At 33.6% G+C, this 16,361-nt stretch overlaps 1 protein-coding gene across 1 annotated transcript in view; it reads left to right on the top strand.

The window, feature by feature from the left end:
- Rpn2 (Regulatory particle non-ATPase 2) overlaps positions 1–16,361 on the top strand; it is a 137,046-nt gene that overhangs the window by 83,965 nt on the left and 36,720 nt on the right. The window contains exons 13-15 of the mRNA XM_035361533.2: positions 11,478–11,542; positions 12,009–12,123; positions 16,103–16,219. Of these exons, the coding sequence (XP_035217424.1) occupies positions 11,478–11,542; positions 12,009–12,123; positions 16,103–16,219 (297 nt within the window). The remainder of the gene's footprint in view (positions 1–11,477; positions 11,543–12,008; positions 12,124–16,102; positions 16,220–16,361) is intronic.

The raw sequence follows: 16,361 nt of genomic DNA, 5'->3' as shown, positions 1-16,361 counted from the left end.
GCGTGCACTTTTGTAGGAAGCGTGGTCTCCATCCTGAACCTGAGTTATATTTGAATGGTACAATTATTCCAGTTGCGCCTGAAGTAAAATTTTTAGGAGTGACGTTCGACCGAAAATTGACTTTCCTTTCTCATGTTTTAAACCTGAGAAAGAAGTGTCTAAAAACACTAAATATTTTAAAAGTGTTGGCGAACACCTCCTGGGGTGCAGAGCGTTGCTCCATGCTTCACATTTACAGAGCGCTTATCCGCTCTAGACTGGACTATGGCTCAGTTGTTTATGGATCCGCTCGGTCATCTGTTTTGTTAAAACTGGATCCTGTTCACCATCAAGGTCTGCGGATTTGTTCAGGAGCTTTCAGGACTTCTGTGCAGAGCCTATATGTTGACTCTAACGAACCATCACTTTATCTGAGGCGTGAGCAATTGTCCCTTTTGCAATATTTTAATACTCTATCTCAACCTGAACATCCCAATAAGCTGTGCTTACTCGATAATGAGTGTAACACTTTATTTGAAACACGTCCATCCTGTGTTCCTACTTTCCCTTTAAGAGTTCGCCCTGTCATTGAGGAACTCTCCCTCTCTGATATGCACCCCCAAGCAGTACCGAATTTTGAAATTCCACCTTGGGAAAATTCACGGATCCAGCTTCTCGATGTTTTTAAACATCACGTAAAGGCGAGCACTAACGAGATCGTTTACAGACAACTTTTCGCTGAGCACAGGCACAAATATAGCAGTTATCATCCGATATACATAGATGGATCAAAGTCAAATGATCATGTCGGGATGGCTTTTGTATTTGAAGATTACATTGAGAGCAGATGCCTGCACCATGCTTTCTCAGTTCTAACATCTGAACTATCCGCAATATATTACGGTCTTTTTTACATCTCAAAGCTCTGCCACAAAAAGTTCATAGTTTATACAGACTCGTATAGTGCTCTTAAATCCTTGGAAGCTTTTCCCAACACTCAGAATCCTGTGGTAGTGGATGTTCTCAAAATTCATAGAAATTTAACGATACGAGGATATGAAATCCTGTACTGCTGGGTTCCTGGTCATACGGGAATAAAGGGAAACGAGCTTGCAGACATCGCGGCAAAATCTGCTGTTGGACTGTCCAGTCGCCTTATCCCTTTTAGAGACATCTGCTGTGTCATCAAGGGGAAGATCCAAAAAAAAAAAAAAATGGCAGCAAATTTGGGACGTTCAGCTTAACAACAAGTTGAAAAATGTAAAGCCCAGAATCGAGCATTGGGATTTTGCTGGAAATCATAAGGAGGAAGTTCTTTTGACTTGCCTCAGAATTGGTCACACTAGCGTGACACATAACTATCTTTTAAAAGCTTGCCTCTCGACCGTTTGTGACTTGCCTCTCGACCGACTGTGACTTGCCTCTCGACCGTTTAATCGGAAGAGAGGTCAATTGTAATTTATTTTATTATTTAAAAGAGATTGGCTTTTATTACCTAATGTAATTTATTTTGAAGACTGTGTCTTGAATTTTAATATGTGTTTATATGACTTCATCCTCTGGATTTGATACATTTATCTACTTGTTTTTATTTATTGAATTTTAATGACATCAATTGTAATCATCCCACCTTGTGTTTGGCGCGTCATAATCATCTCTGGTTTTTGCGCCATAATCACTCACTCACTCACTCACTCTTCTTTAACCTGTTGAACACCTAGTTTTCTGCAAGATGGTTTTCTTGGAATAAAAAGTCCCAAATAAGCAACTGTTGCATGTCTTCAAAAATCAGGCAAGCTCAGACTGTCATTACTAAATAACTGATTGAGCTTCCATCAAACAACAAATACTACTTCCAATGCATTAACAAATAAAGGCCGGTAACCTTTCTTTCCTTGAATTGAAGTAACTTAAGCTTCTGCATAATTATCAAATATGTCAACTCTGTTTTTATATTTGTTGTAGTATGCAGTTGCACGTTGGTATATTTACCTCTTTTCTGCCACCTTTTACTCTTCTTTCTATGGTTGGTATGCTTGTTGTTGTTTCGAAATGGGGCATTACTGGAGCAGCATGACTGTCATTCAATCGAGCTTCTGCAACTTTGTTTTTTGAATCAAAACTGCTATCTGCATTTCATTTTTGACATTGTTTTAGGAGGTATAAGTGGGCATTTAAGACATTATGCGTTCTCTAACAATATCTGTAGCGAAGTTTTTATTTGCAAGAACAGATAATTCATTGGAAGTAAAGAAATTATTCATATAAATCTTATGTGTCTCAGGGTTTGTAATTATTGACAGCAAATTCTGGACAACTGCACGAGATAATGGCTCATTCACAATTTCTTTAGTTGGTTTCTTCTTATGTGTCTTTGGATTTTTATTCTTTTTCAAAATTCAATCGTACAAAAGCGAGAGAAAATTAGTCTTCTTCGATAAATTTCACAATGCAAACTGACTTCTTGAATCAGTGTTTGAAATATTTAATCAGACCCTCCCTCATCGATGTGCACCTGCCAGCTAGACTAAAGTGCCTGGGTTAGTTTTAGAATAACAATGTTTGGAATGTAACAGAGATTAGAAAGGATTATCTCCATTACAGACTGATGGGGATGTGGTAGTAGTGGATTTTACTGTCATCCTATTTTTAGAAGAGTTAAAAACGTTGCGAAAATTTATCTTTCCGGTAAAAATTTTTGATAATATTTTTACTGGTATAAAAGTATGGACTGTTGTCTTCGTAAATTTATAAGTGTACTTTTCTTTAAGCTTAAAATTTTAATAAACCTATACATTGAAAACATAAGGAAAAAAATTCTCATTAAAAAAAATAATAAAAAATATCTAAATTAATTCTATTTTGCAATAAAGACATATACAGTCAAAAGTCTTTAATCCGGACTCGTCAGGACTTCGGCGATTCCGATTCCGGATTATCAGTTTTTCTGGATTATAGATCATCAGTTTAAATCTGGTAAGATGGCATGCAGAAATTATAAAATTAAAAATATGAAATAAAGAGCAATTATGATCTAAAGGGTATCAAAATTTACAAAAAAAAAGCTTTATATTTATTTGTTTACTTTATTAAACATTGCTTTCAATGCGCGCATGCATAAAGCATACATTACGTATAGTCAAAATTAGAAAATTGCAACCAGAAAAACTATTTGATGTGTATTTGTGATATTTATAATGACGAGGAATTTGATTTAAATCATATCAAAGACGGAGTACATCGAGATGAAATACTACATTTAGTAAGGAATTATAAGCCAAATAAAATAAAAACATCTGCAATGAAGATAAGAATAGTGCTGACAGATCATCTTCCAGTTCATTGCATGCCGCATCATTCCGCACGTGCGTAAACGTATTATGCACATTCGTAAAGGTATTATGCGCATGCGTTAACACATTATGCGCTGACACATGCGCAGAAAGTTTGTAGCTTTGAGGTCCGGATTAGACTTTTGACTGTATATACACTGGTTATCATAAATTAAGGAAAAAGTTAACTCCCTCAAAAATAAGCCAAACCGTTGAAATTTCAATATGTTGCCAAGTAAGAGTAACTGAGTAAAACAAGTATTTGAATATGTTGCCAAATAATATGCAAATTAGTGGTGCTGCACTCGGAATATGTCATCTGCGAGGAGCATAAAAGTACATGTTCAAGTGCAAGCCCACATATTTCACTGTGATAGTGACATCAGAAATCTGAGATAGCCAATTTATAACAATCTCCAGTCATCATTTGCCTACAGAACTACAATAGAAAACCATTGGGATACTAGAGGCAGGACAAAGTCAAACAGAAGTGGCCAGGTGGCTAAATGTGAGTCCTTCTGTGGTTCATAGACTTTGGAGGTGATTTCAAACCACAGATTCGGCCTCTAGGAGGTTCAGTCAAGGACGGCCAACTGCTACGACGAGCGCTGATGACCTATATTTGACATTATGTATATGCAGGAATAGAACCGCTACTCTGACTCTTCTTAGATCCTCCCTTGCTGCAGCGGAAGGTTGGTGTCAACGTCAACTGTGCGTAGAATGCTCCACGAAGGTGGTCTGCATGTGAGACGACCAGCCATTTGCGTGCCGCTCACGTCACGCCATAGGAGGGACCGTTTGCAGTAGGCACGACAACATGTCCACTGGACGCCTGAGCAATGGAGGGCTGTTCTCTTTACGGATGAGTCCAGGTTTAGTCTGGAATGCGATAGTAGGTGTTAGTTGATATGGAGAGAACCTGGAACCCGTTATCATCCGTCAAACAGATGCATACGGAAGAGGCAGTGTCTGTGTTTGGGGGTGGCATCTCTTTGGGTGGATGCACAGACCTCCATGTTTTTCCAAGGGGAACCGTGAATACTCATGTTTATAGAGATGACATCCTTGATGCTTATGTGTGCCCATATGCCGGGCAATAGGTGATGCTTTCCTGTTACAGGACGACAATGTAAGACCAAACAGGGCTCGCATCGTATATGATTATCTTCAACAGGAAACAATTATGCGCATGGAGTGGCTAGCTCGATCTCCGGACTTGAAGCCTATCGAGCACATTTTGGATGCTTTAGGGAGACATCTAGCTGTTTTCAATCAGCCCCCTTAGACCCTTGTCGCGCTTGCAAAGCAGTTGCAAGGGCAATAGCTCTCGCTTCCTATGGAACTGATAGACCGCATAATTGAAAGCATCGCACATCGCTGAATGTGCTGTATTGCTTCTAGAGGTGATTATATTTCATATTGAAGGTACTTTTACTGTAGCAAACTGAACTCTACGATTTGTTCATTTTATACATGTGCTAATTTCTATACTACCATAATTGTCTGGTAATTTCTTTTTATGTTATTTGATACCTTACTATGTGTTGTATATTGTATTTAAGTTTCATAAAATTCTACATGTAACTTTTTCAGTAATCGTGATTTTTCCTTAATTTATGATAACCAGTGTAGTTAAATGACTCTTAAATGGTAAATTATTTTAATTTGGATTAAATTTATTTCAGAGCTTTTATAAAAAGATCATTTATGTGTGCTGTCCTATTTTTAGGATGAGAGGAAATATGGGTTAAGGATAGCTATTGTAAGTAAATCAAGAACTGCATCGTGAATAAAAACATTTGTTTTGATATCTCATCAATAAAGGGCATTCAAATGTTTTTCAACAACTCATATAAAAATATTGTCAGCAGTGCTTTATTGATTGCTAGCACAGCAACTGTTTTAAGGCAGAAGTTGTGCAGAATTCAAAACAGAAGAGAAACACGCCAAAGTGAAGCATAAAATTAGCAAAGCAACAACCTTGTGTTTGGCATAGTCAAAAATCTAACTGAATTTGACTAAATCTAAGCCAAACATGAGGCTATTGCTTTCTTAATTTTATGTGTGTGAAGAATTACTGGCTTTGTGTAAAATGCTGTAACCGAATTCTGTGTTATTATTATCGTACTGTTTGTTCACTTAGCATTAGCTATTGAATTAAAATTCTTATTTTAAAAATTTTCAGATGTTATTTACACAGATAAAAAGAAAGTGTACTGTATCTTGCTTTATTGTTGTCATTTTATTTAAGTAAATAATTTCACAATTTATTTCCCATCTATTCTAAAACAGCAGTGCTTTCTTGAAGATTATACAGAAGGTATTTACACAATTTTAAAACAATTTAGTTAAAGTATTAAAAAAAGAAAAAGCAGATGTTTTAAAAATAAAAATTTCTAGCAATAGCATATTAGCATAGCATATTATTTTAACTAAAACATATCGTCTGCTTCCTTTAAATTTATACTTCTTTCAAAATGTCTGATGTAAACAAGCTGTGATTTGAAGGAGATGTTTTTAAGCTTTCTGAAGAGAAATATTATTATTTATTCTATAATTAAAAAATTTTGTGAAATATATAGTACTAAAATTTCGAAATGCGAAATCAGTAACATCATTCATTGGAAAAGAAAAAACTGTCAATCTTTAGTTCTATATGAAAAAAACAGGGTTGCCACGCTACCTGGAAAACCGGAAAAAGTCAGGGAATTCGGAAATTGACCAAAAAATTCAGGGAAAAGTCAGGGAATTTAAGTGTTTTAGTCAAAATCTGGAAAAGTCAGAGAATTTCATACAACGATCCCGCCAAAAAAGGCGAGTTTTGCACCGACGTCGGAAGAGATAACTTTTTTGGCTAATTGTGTATCATGTGAGTGTCATTCCGGCAGCTGGCATAGAGCCAATTTTCGCAGCTCCAATTTGATTGTCTTTTTAGAAAGGCAAAGCAAGTTTCCTGCAACTTTTGATTTCCAGTAACCTCGAGAATCGCATGTGCAGTGCATGAACTAAAGAAAGTACCTGTTCTCGTATAAAACAAAATGAGTTTAATCCTAGTATATGGTACCATGAAGGTTAGAATTAAAAAAAATATATATTGTTAAGAAGAAAAACCTCTCTGCAACAGACGTGGCTCGGTTCCATCATAGCGGGAAGCAGATGTGCATGCGCGATATATCTGTCGCCAAAGCTCGAAACCGGTGTCGAAGTTCGAAGGTCACATTATCAAGAGTTCATAAAATGAATATCGTTTAAAATTTCTTTAAACCCTAAAGGAAAAGAAAATATTTTCGACGTAAATAAATTAATTCATGGAGTAGTTATTTTGAGGGGGGGGAATGGACGAAAATCCGTTTTTAAAATTATTGCGAAAAATCCAAGAAAAAACGTTGTTTGATAAAACGTTTCTTCTTGGATTTTTCGCAATAATTTAAAAACGGATTTTCGTAGTTTTCTTTATTGTCAAAGAACGTTTCTTCTTAACACGCGTTTCTTAATTTCCTGTACACATCACTGAGAGGGAAATTCTGGCCATCGTCAAATCCCTTGGCAAATTTTCCCTCCGCTTTTTACATAGACGTTCTTTGGTCAGAATAATCTCCATGTATGGTACAGTGGGATTTGGCGACATGATGATGAGCAGTAAACGGGTCATTTTGTTCTTGGCGACAATTTTCAAAATCATGCGAAGGCCGTATCGTATACTAGGATTTTACCACAAAATCTTTTTTTTTTTTTTTTTCTTTTCTTTTTAATAAGTACCTTGTCATTTTGCAGTAAAATAAAAAAAATAGTAATCAATCATCTAGGATAACCATGTAATATAACTATATTCGCTAAAATATCGTTGATTATTCTAATTAAATTTTTAAGTAATTATCTTTATTTTTATGTGATTCATATCATTTAATGTTGCTTCTTCCCTCTAAATTTATTTATCATTAGTAAATAATATTTCCAAATTTCAGGAAATTTTCTCTGGCATAATCCTGAAATTGATTCTAGCAGTGACATCACGAAATTTAATGCACATATTTTTTCCTTATGTATGCTGCGAAATAAATATAAAATACCTCAATTTAGTAAAAAAATATCATTAAATAGGTTTCTTTCTTTCGTTTGGCTGCAGAATGTCTGCAAAAAAGGCCTTATTTTATTCCAGATTGGGCAGATTCTAATCTCAATCTTCAGTGGAGAAAACAACTCCTATTATAATTATATTTGTGTTTTCAAGTGTTAAGTTGCCTTTTAAGAATACACCTCACACAAAATAAATTTACCTAAAATCTAACCTAACTTTTAGCATTGTGTTGTGATTTACAAGAACCGGATTAGCCTCGTGTTGAACTGGGGATGATCATGAGTAATAATTAAATAAAATGTACAGTTGGTTATCTAATGTATATATCTTTGCTACACAGTACAAGTAATAGCATAATTAATTTACTTCTTAGCACAGCCAACATACATTACGCGGATAGACTGGAATTTTCTCGAAACATGCCTGGAAAACCTGGAAAAGTCAGGGAATTTCATTCTCCTGTTTGAGTGGCAACTCTGAAAGGAGATTCCAGACAAATGGGGGGAGGGGAATGCTGTTCTTAAAGTTAAATCATTGGTAACAAGTGAAAATCCACTGATGCAGAAGTCAGTTGCAAAATCTTTAAATCCATCTGAAACAACAATATGTAGTATAATAAACTTAAATTTTCAATTTTAAAAATGCTAAAAAACAATGTTCACCAGCTTTTGCCAAGACAAACAATTTGTATAATTTGTATGAAAACTATTTAGCGGGAGATAAATGAAAATACATTGAGACTCTAGTTGAAGAATGGGTTTACCTAAATAGCTGCAACTAAAAGCGGTGTATTTATTATCAAAAACTAAGAGGAAAAATATCCTTGACAAAAACATCAATGCAAAGAATGTTTCAGTAAGGCATTTATGATTGTCGCAGTATTCTCTTACAATGAGAAATTAAAAATAAGACTGCAGGGAAAAATGTTAAAATTAACATACTATCAAGAGGAAGTTTTACATCTGATATTTGCATAAGAAATTCAGTTTCTTTATCCCAGTGACTTTAGAAGAGTGAAACTTCATCAGGACAAAAACAAGAAATCATATTTTGAAGAGTAACATTTTAAACATTAATTGAATGACATTGAAGTAGTTCAAAAAATTGTGTAGCTCCCTACTGTAGTAACAAATGTAATTAGATCTTGAACTTACTTTAGATCATTTCTTTATTTCCATTTTATTGTGCTACCGAAGGAAGCTGTTTTTTCTTAAAATGTCAGTTTGACTGTACATTAAATATTTAAGTGTAATATTATAAAAATGTAGCTGAATAACAATGAGATTTGACCATCAAGGCTAGATTGATTAATCACTAAGCAATTTAAGCATGTGCTTAGGGCATCAATAAAATGAGGCCCCCTAAAAATTTCCATTGCTGCTCTTGTCATGGAGCATCTGGTGCAACTAAACCAAAACTGAGAGGGACTGAGAAGGAATGAAGAAAAACTGACGTAAACAGTTGTTGCTTAAATGCAAAGTGCACATGCTTATATACCCCTGATGGGTTTTAATAAGCTATATTTATCTAATCCCCTAAGGGCATTCAGAATAGCGACTATCAGCTAACTCCCAGCCGGGAAATCAGAGCAGGTAAGAAAAAGAGGGCTCTTCAGCCATGACAACGTGAGTTCAATAATGAAGACTACCTGGCTCTCATCCCAGAGAGACAAGGGTAAAATTAAGTGAATGGAGCAAGTGGAGATGCAATATGAACTAAGTAAACAGATGTGGGGGCACCCAAATCTTTTAAGTGCTTAGGAGCACTAAAATTCTTAATCTGATTCTGGCAACCATGTTTGGTCAGAAGAAAAACCTGATAATAAATATTCCAGTATACAGTGCTGCCTAGTAGATATACTGTATTCTGTTTATATGTTTCTCTATTCTTTTGCTGTATATATTGTATTTGAGTTTAAGAAATAGTACGTGTATAAACATGGTATGGAAGAAATAGCCACTCTCAAATCAAGCCCAATAAATTTTAAAATTGGAAAATTGATAATAAAAAATTTTAAATCATTTTAATTTTTAAGATCTGATAACTGAATGAGTGGGAAAAATAGGCTGAAATCAAATAAGAAAGTTTGCTTTAAATTTAAGCCACGTCCTAATTTTATTTGTTTAAAAATTTGAATAAAAAGCATTATTGTATGGTAATTGTAATAAAATATTTAGTCGGTAAGCTTTCTAAAAAAAATCATATATTCTTTTATTGATTTCTTTGCTTATTGTAGATTGTAAATTCAATGGAATATGCATTTTTTAAAAATGTTTGCTGACTTTTGTATCACATAGTAAATGTAAATATTTGAGTTCATTTCACTTGTATTACTCTTTTAATATTCTCCCAGTGTGCTGGAGGAATAGCGTAATAAGTTCATAATAGTAATGGTATGTATTAAATCTTAATCTCGTGCGCATTTTAGAAATCACTGTAGATGGTGAACAATTATTGGCATTAATTAAATGCAGTGTGTACAGAATTTATGAAGTTAGAATTGGAAAAATCAGTACAGTCAAAAATCTTTAATCTGAACTCGTCAGGACTTCGGCAGTTCCGGATTATCGATTTTTCCGTTTTTTCCATATTATAGATCATCAGTTTAAATCTGGTAAGATGGCATGCAGAAATTATAAAATTAAAAATATGAAACCGTAATTTATGAAATAAAGAGCAATTATTATCTAAAGGGTATCAAAATTTACAAAAAAAAAAAAAAAAGCTTAATATTTATTTGTTTACTTTATTAAACATTTCTTTCAACGTGCAAATGTGTAAAGCATACATTACGCATAGTCGAAATGAGAAAATTGCAACCAGAAAACTATTTAATGTATGTGTATTCGTGATATTTATAATGACGAGGAATTTGATTTAAATCATATCAAAGACGGAGTACATCGAGATGAAATACTACATTTAGTAAGGAATTATAAGCCGAATGAAATAAAAACATCTGCCCTGAAGATAAGGATAGTGCTGACAGATCAACTTCCAGTTCAGTGTGCGCCACAACATCCCTCCCCAGAGCAGCGTGAAATTGATAAACATATTTCGGAATGATTAGAGAATCAAGGGATATGCCTTTATCCATTTTTTTCAGCAATTCCACTTTTTGTTTTTACATCGGAACATGCTTTTGCTTTGTAGATCCTTTGGCAGCTCCAGAATCGGAAATTCTTTTTAACATAATCGAAAGTTCAAGGTTACTTTTATAAAATTGCTCTAACAGTCTGCAAAAAATAATAAGCCGGATCCAATTCGAAGATTAAGGAACAACACAATCTGCAACATTAACTGAAATAGATAATTAGATAATTTTAGCTTAGCTTATACCGTCCGTTATACATTAAACGCTCATGCGTAAACGTATTATGCTCATGCGTGAAGGTATTATGCGTTGACACATGCACAGAAAGTTTGTAGCTTTGAGGTTCAGATTATAGATCATTCCGGATTATGGATGTCGGATTAAAGACTTTTGACTGTATTCTTTTTGGCAGATGTTGTGGTTTTTATAGGTACAGATAGAAGGTAGGCCATCACCTGTGTGGTGCCACAAGTGACTGAGATATTGTTCAACCTAGCAAGCTTCCACCTCACTTTTGAGGAAGAACACCCCTGGAGAATTTTCAAAAGGAAACAGACTTGTATTCAGATTGCATATCAGGAAAACTTCAAAAATGGCAATGCAGGAAGGCTATTTGCCAGGATTTGAACTTGAGTCTTTTTTTTTTTGGGGGGGGGGGTAAAGCTTATAATACTAAAACATAAAGATAGCATTTTGGCAAAATAGGGAATGTTGTTCATATGTGAAAACTTCTATAGATAGCTGATTTTTTAGCTGGCTGATTTAGTGTACAACAGTTTCCAACTCTTATGCCATATATTTATAGATGGATTGCATTATCAATTCTAGCACAATTGTCTGTTAATTTTTTAGTTCATATATTGTACTAAGTGTATGGGTAAGTTTGCATTTAAAGTATTAAACTGGAATTTGAAAAATGACTTCGTTTTTAATTTTCTATTATAAATTTCTGTTATATAGAAAAGGTTAACATAGTCTGATTTATCCTTAGGTCAGTGATGTTAATGATGATGTTAGAAGAGCAGCTGTTGAAGCTTTAGGGTTCATTTTATTTAGGTAAGCAATCACCCTTCCCCCCCAAAAGTCACATTTAGTTGAAAGCAATTTTGTAATTATAAAATTTTAAAATTTCTTGTTGGTATTTTACAACAAATATGTTAAACAAATTGTTAACATGCATAGGAAAAAAAAAAAAAAAAAAAAAAATGCATGCATTTGCAAATTAGTTTTTCATATTTTTCTTTAAGTAGTTTGTATTAAAATTTTCTAATTAAGTCTTACTATTTTCTTTATCTTATGGTAATTTACAAAGAATAAATGAAGAGTTTTCACCCTTTTAAATTAATTTAATTACCTTCTAATATGTTAATTAATGATAAATAATTTTGATTTCTCAATGACATGTTTTACTTTTATAGACTTTTTGTAAGCATTCTTAATAAAAAAAAAATTTAAGCATTCTTAATAAAAAAAAAATTAAGCATTCTTAATAAAATTTAAATTTGCCTTATCCTTTGAATAGAACTCCAGAACAGTGTCCAAGTGTTGTTTCTTTGTTGTCTGAAAGCTACAATCCTCATGTCCGGTATGGAGCAGCTTTGGCTTTGGGTATATCATGTGCTGGAACTGGAAATAAGGTCAGTAAGATATTTTCTTAAAAATTGTAGGGAACATTAGCTACCTATCTGTTGTAACAGCAGTTGAGGGAACAAGTTCTACAGCAAAATAAAATTGGAATTTCTACTATTAAACTAATCAAAATGAAGAGTTCGACTTTCTCTTATTCTTAAAATTTTTCATGATTGTTATGTAGCTTGGCTTAATACTTCATTATTTGTATCCCCCCCAAAAAAACTTTTGACATTGGAAAGCACTTGGCTTTTGTCTAGATTACGTATAAAAGAAAATGAGTCATTCTTTAATGAGGCATGGCATGTCACTGTTTCGTGTGTGAGAGCACATATGTCTGAAAATGTCATGTTCCAATTCTCCAGTGAGCATTAAATACTGTTGTGGGTCATCTAGCATACATTAGCCAATAAGCACAAAACAAAATCGAGGTTGTCATTTTATTAGTCTTACCACTGGGCATTGTGGGTTTCATGTGTTTTCAAGAAAGAGTTTATAAGAAATTGTGGCATTTTATCTTCAAAGTCTTTGAAGTTAAGTCTGGGAAAGTGGTAATATACTCGTGTACTTTTCAAAATCATACACAGATGACTTTCCTTTTATTATTTTGTTAAGGAAATATAAATAATGTAATATATTTGCCATGTGTCTCATTTGTTGTTGTGATTTTTTGATTTCGCGCTGTTGAAAGACCGATATTCTTAAACATGTGCACACACTTAAAACACGAGAACAAAATGAGTTATATTGAAAAAAAACAAAAAATTAAATTTTTCTGTGGGAACAAAGGACCAAAAAGTTATTAATGCAGAATGCCCATTCTCTACCTTTTTACTAGAGCACAATCTGTCACTAAATGCATCAGATTATATTACAGCTTTATTTAGAAAAATCTTTCCCTGTGGTTAAATGCTCAGCTGTAAGGACAAAAATGGTTGCAATTGTTAAAGAAATGGGTATGAAAAATAAATCATCAGTTATTGACTGCTTTAAAACAGCTTCATTCTGCCTCTGTATGGATGGAAGCAGTAATACCAAGGCAAAAAAAACTGTATCCAGTTGTTTCTTTCTTTAAACCAGGCTTCAGAAATTGAGAGTAGTTTACTTTTGATCTTTACTTTAGTAGGAGATTCGACAGACTTTAATGTAGCACAGCTTATTATTAAAACTGTAAAAGAAATGCAATACCTCTGGATAATTGCTTAACACTTGGTGTTGCAGGCATCCTAATGAAAAAAAATTCAGATTTGCAAATTATGAGCTGCACCTGTCATGTCTTAAATTTAGCAGCTAAAAAAAAGCAGCTTCTCTGCCAATAAGTGTGGATGAACAAGTCGTTTATATTTGTTATTATCTTGAAAGACTTTGTAGAAAAAATGAGAGAAAAATTAAAAACAGTTCCAACAGCTGCATAATATTGAAATTAGAAAAATTTTGGCATATGTACGTACACTGGTTATCTTTAGAGAAATGGTTATCCAAAATCCTCAGCCAACAGAATCCACTTCTTACATTTTTTAAGAAAGAAGTAAATGAGTCTTAAAAGGCTCTTTTTTTTTTTAAAGTTAAAATAAAAGGCTCTTTTGAAAGTTATAAAATACCTAATTATATAAACTTGGATAAAGTTATAAAATCAGCAAGGATTGACACATATTAGACTATAATTGGAAAACTGAAAGGTGATGAAATTTTAAATTACGGTGAGCTGTCTAGAATAATGTTGGCCACCTGACAATTCCTTATGGCAATGTAGAGTGTGAGAGGATTTTCAGTGTTATTGATAAAACAAACCCTAAATTGAGATCCAATATTAGAAATGCCACAGCTTATTAGCAAAAGCAGGCCAACCCTAAATAATTTTTTTCTTAATGATAGCCAAATTTACCGCAGTTCTTATAGCCCAGCCAAATTAGACAAAAAAAAGGGGCAATAAGTGAAAAAACATCCTACAGTTTTGGAAATGATCTTGCACATTTCCCTTAGACTTGGGTTCATGTGTGTTGTATGTCCCCGCGGTGAAGGGTTTAAAGGTCCCCTTTTCACTTTTTTGCTTAAACTTAGAACCTGTCACTCCATTAGAAAAATAAACAAAATTGAATTTAACAAAATTTCCTATGACAATGGTCTTTTGCATTTTTGTCCTAGGATGTACGGTTGCAAGCTCTGAGTTTCCAAAGTGTGGAGGCTAAGTCAAATTGTATATTCCACTATTCAAAATCCTTCCAAACTAATTTTGTTTGTATACGATAAGTGTTTACAGAAATCAAATTTGAAGTTTTACAGAGAAGCAGATGAATGGTATGATGTTGTGTCAGTGAAGGGAACAGCTCAGACCTGCCCCCCAACTAGAGGGTGTTTTTTTGTTCTCTTCTTCAAGGCTGGTAACCCGACCTTTCCCACGGAGGAGTCCTGTGCTTGCTGAGTTACACACAAAGTCTACTGTCTTTTTCTTGCATGTTTTGCTCTGATTGGATGAAATTGCTCCATGGTGGTTATATTTGGTTTGATAAGTTTTCGCCCTGTGTTTTACTTGGTAGGCTTTGTAAAGTATGACAAGCAAAACTTTTGGGCTCTGGATGAGGAACACACAATAATTTGCTGTATTGTTAAATTTTTATTTTGCATGTGAAATTTACAAGAAAAAGCAATCTATGAAACTTCATTCATACATGTTAATCCTCATTTTGTATTGTTATATAAATCATTAACCCAAAGTATATAATGAGTTAAGAAAAAGTTATGCAAATAAATGGCATTAAATTATGCATTTTAACAGCTGGACAAAAAATGCTACTTAGTCTTCCTAAAATCCACCTCAAGGGTGACCTCAGACTTCCCCTCTCTACCACCAGCTAAAGGCTCTGCACTGCAGCATTCATACAGAGTATATATGCAATTTCAGAAATGGCTGGGTAATAAACTCCACCTGCTGACTGGGTTTGAATGACAGGGTCAGATGGAGATCTTCAACCTCTGCCTACCTTGCATTGCCCCAGCTAATCTTCTATCAACAATATTCTGCAGCTGCACCAAAGGCTGTGGTACAAGTTGTGGATTCTGTAAGGCAGGCATTCAATTGCTCTTCAATATGCAGTTGTGAGAGTCATGCACTAATGGCCCTGCAGTTGAAGATGAGAATTCAACATCTGAGGATGACCCTGAAGTGACCCTTGACACCCTCTAGTGAATTATTCGAATACATTCGAATTACTTACTGACTACAATTAAATTTACTCATAATGTAATTCAAAATAATATTAATGTACAAGACGATTAAAGATTGTAATTTGGTTTTAAATGTGAATAAAGCACAATTTCAACCCTGTCATTCTTAACAGGTTAGTTTTAGGAAAGGAAATTCTGACATCTTCAATTTTGCGTATAAAATAGTTTTCTGTGGGAGTGATAGTTTCTGAGATAGAAGGAAAAAAATGAGAAAAGGGACCATTAAACATTTTCCTCCCTCCTTGAGCTCTCACACACATTAACCCAAGTCTAAAGGAAGTGTTTAAAACCATTTTCAAAACTCTAGGATTTTCCCCACCGATTTGTCGAACTTGACTGGGCTATTAGTATTAGTAGGAAAACTGATGAAAGTATTATTTTTCTGTTAAAATATATTAATAATAAAAATGTTTTTGTACTATTTGCATTTAAGAATTAGTAATTGAACTTTCAGTTATTAATTAGTTATTATTTAAAGTTAATTCATTTTTAAAATGTTTATTTTCTTTATATATATTGCACAGTTTCCTGATTTCTTAAAAAAAAAATTCTCCAGATTTTTTAGTCTTGTAGTTTGGCAAGTATGGAAATGTCTGAATGAAATCCTTTTCTGTGATTGTTTTTCTCAATACTAAATTCACATAAATTAAAAATAAAAAAATTCCATATAATGCTGTGAAATGTTTAACAATATTTACATTTAATTTTGAAGATTTGGTTATAAGTTTTAAATAAAAAAGAATAAATTTTACTTTATTTCAGGAGGCCATCTCATTACTAGAACCTATGACAAATGATCCTGTAAATTATGTACGGCAAGGTGCTTTAATTTCTTCTGCATTAATATTAATTCAACAGACAGAGCAGACTTGTCCAAAGGTAAAATTTTGCGCATTTAAAAAATAATCTTTGCTTTATAATACTGAAGTTTATTTTCTGTACAGATTTTTCTTGCAACATTTTTGAATGCTCAGTGAATTGGGTATATTATTTTAGCGCTAATTCAGTAATAATCAGTAGT

This window comes from Stegodyphus dumicola, chromosome 4 (genome assembly GCF_044657685.1).
Source record: "Stegodyphus dumicola isolate Sdum_Otavi_A_Nest chromosome 4, ASM4465768v1".
NCBI classification, from domain to species: domain Eukaryota; kingdom Metazoa; phylum Arthropoda; class Arachnida; order Araneae; family Eresidae; genus Stegodyphus; species Stegodyphus dumicola.
The sequence above is the reverse complement of the archived record's forward strand: the minus strand, read 5'-3'. Positions and strand labels throughout refer to the sequence as shown.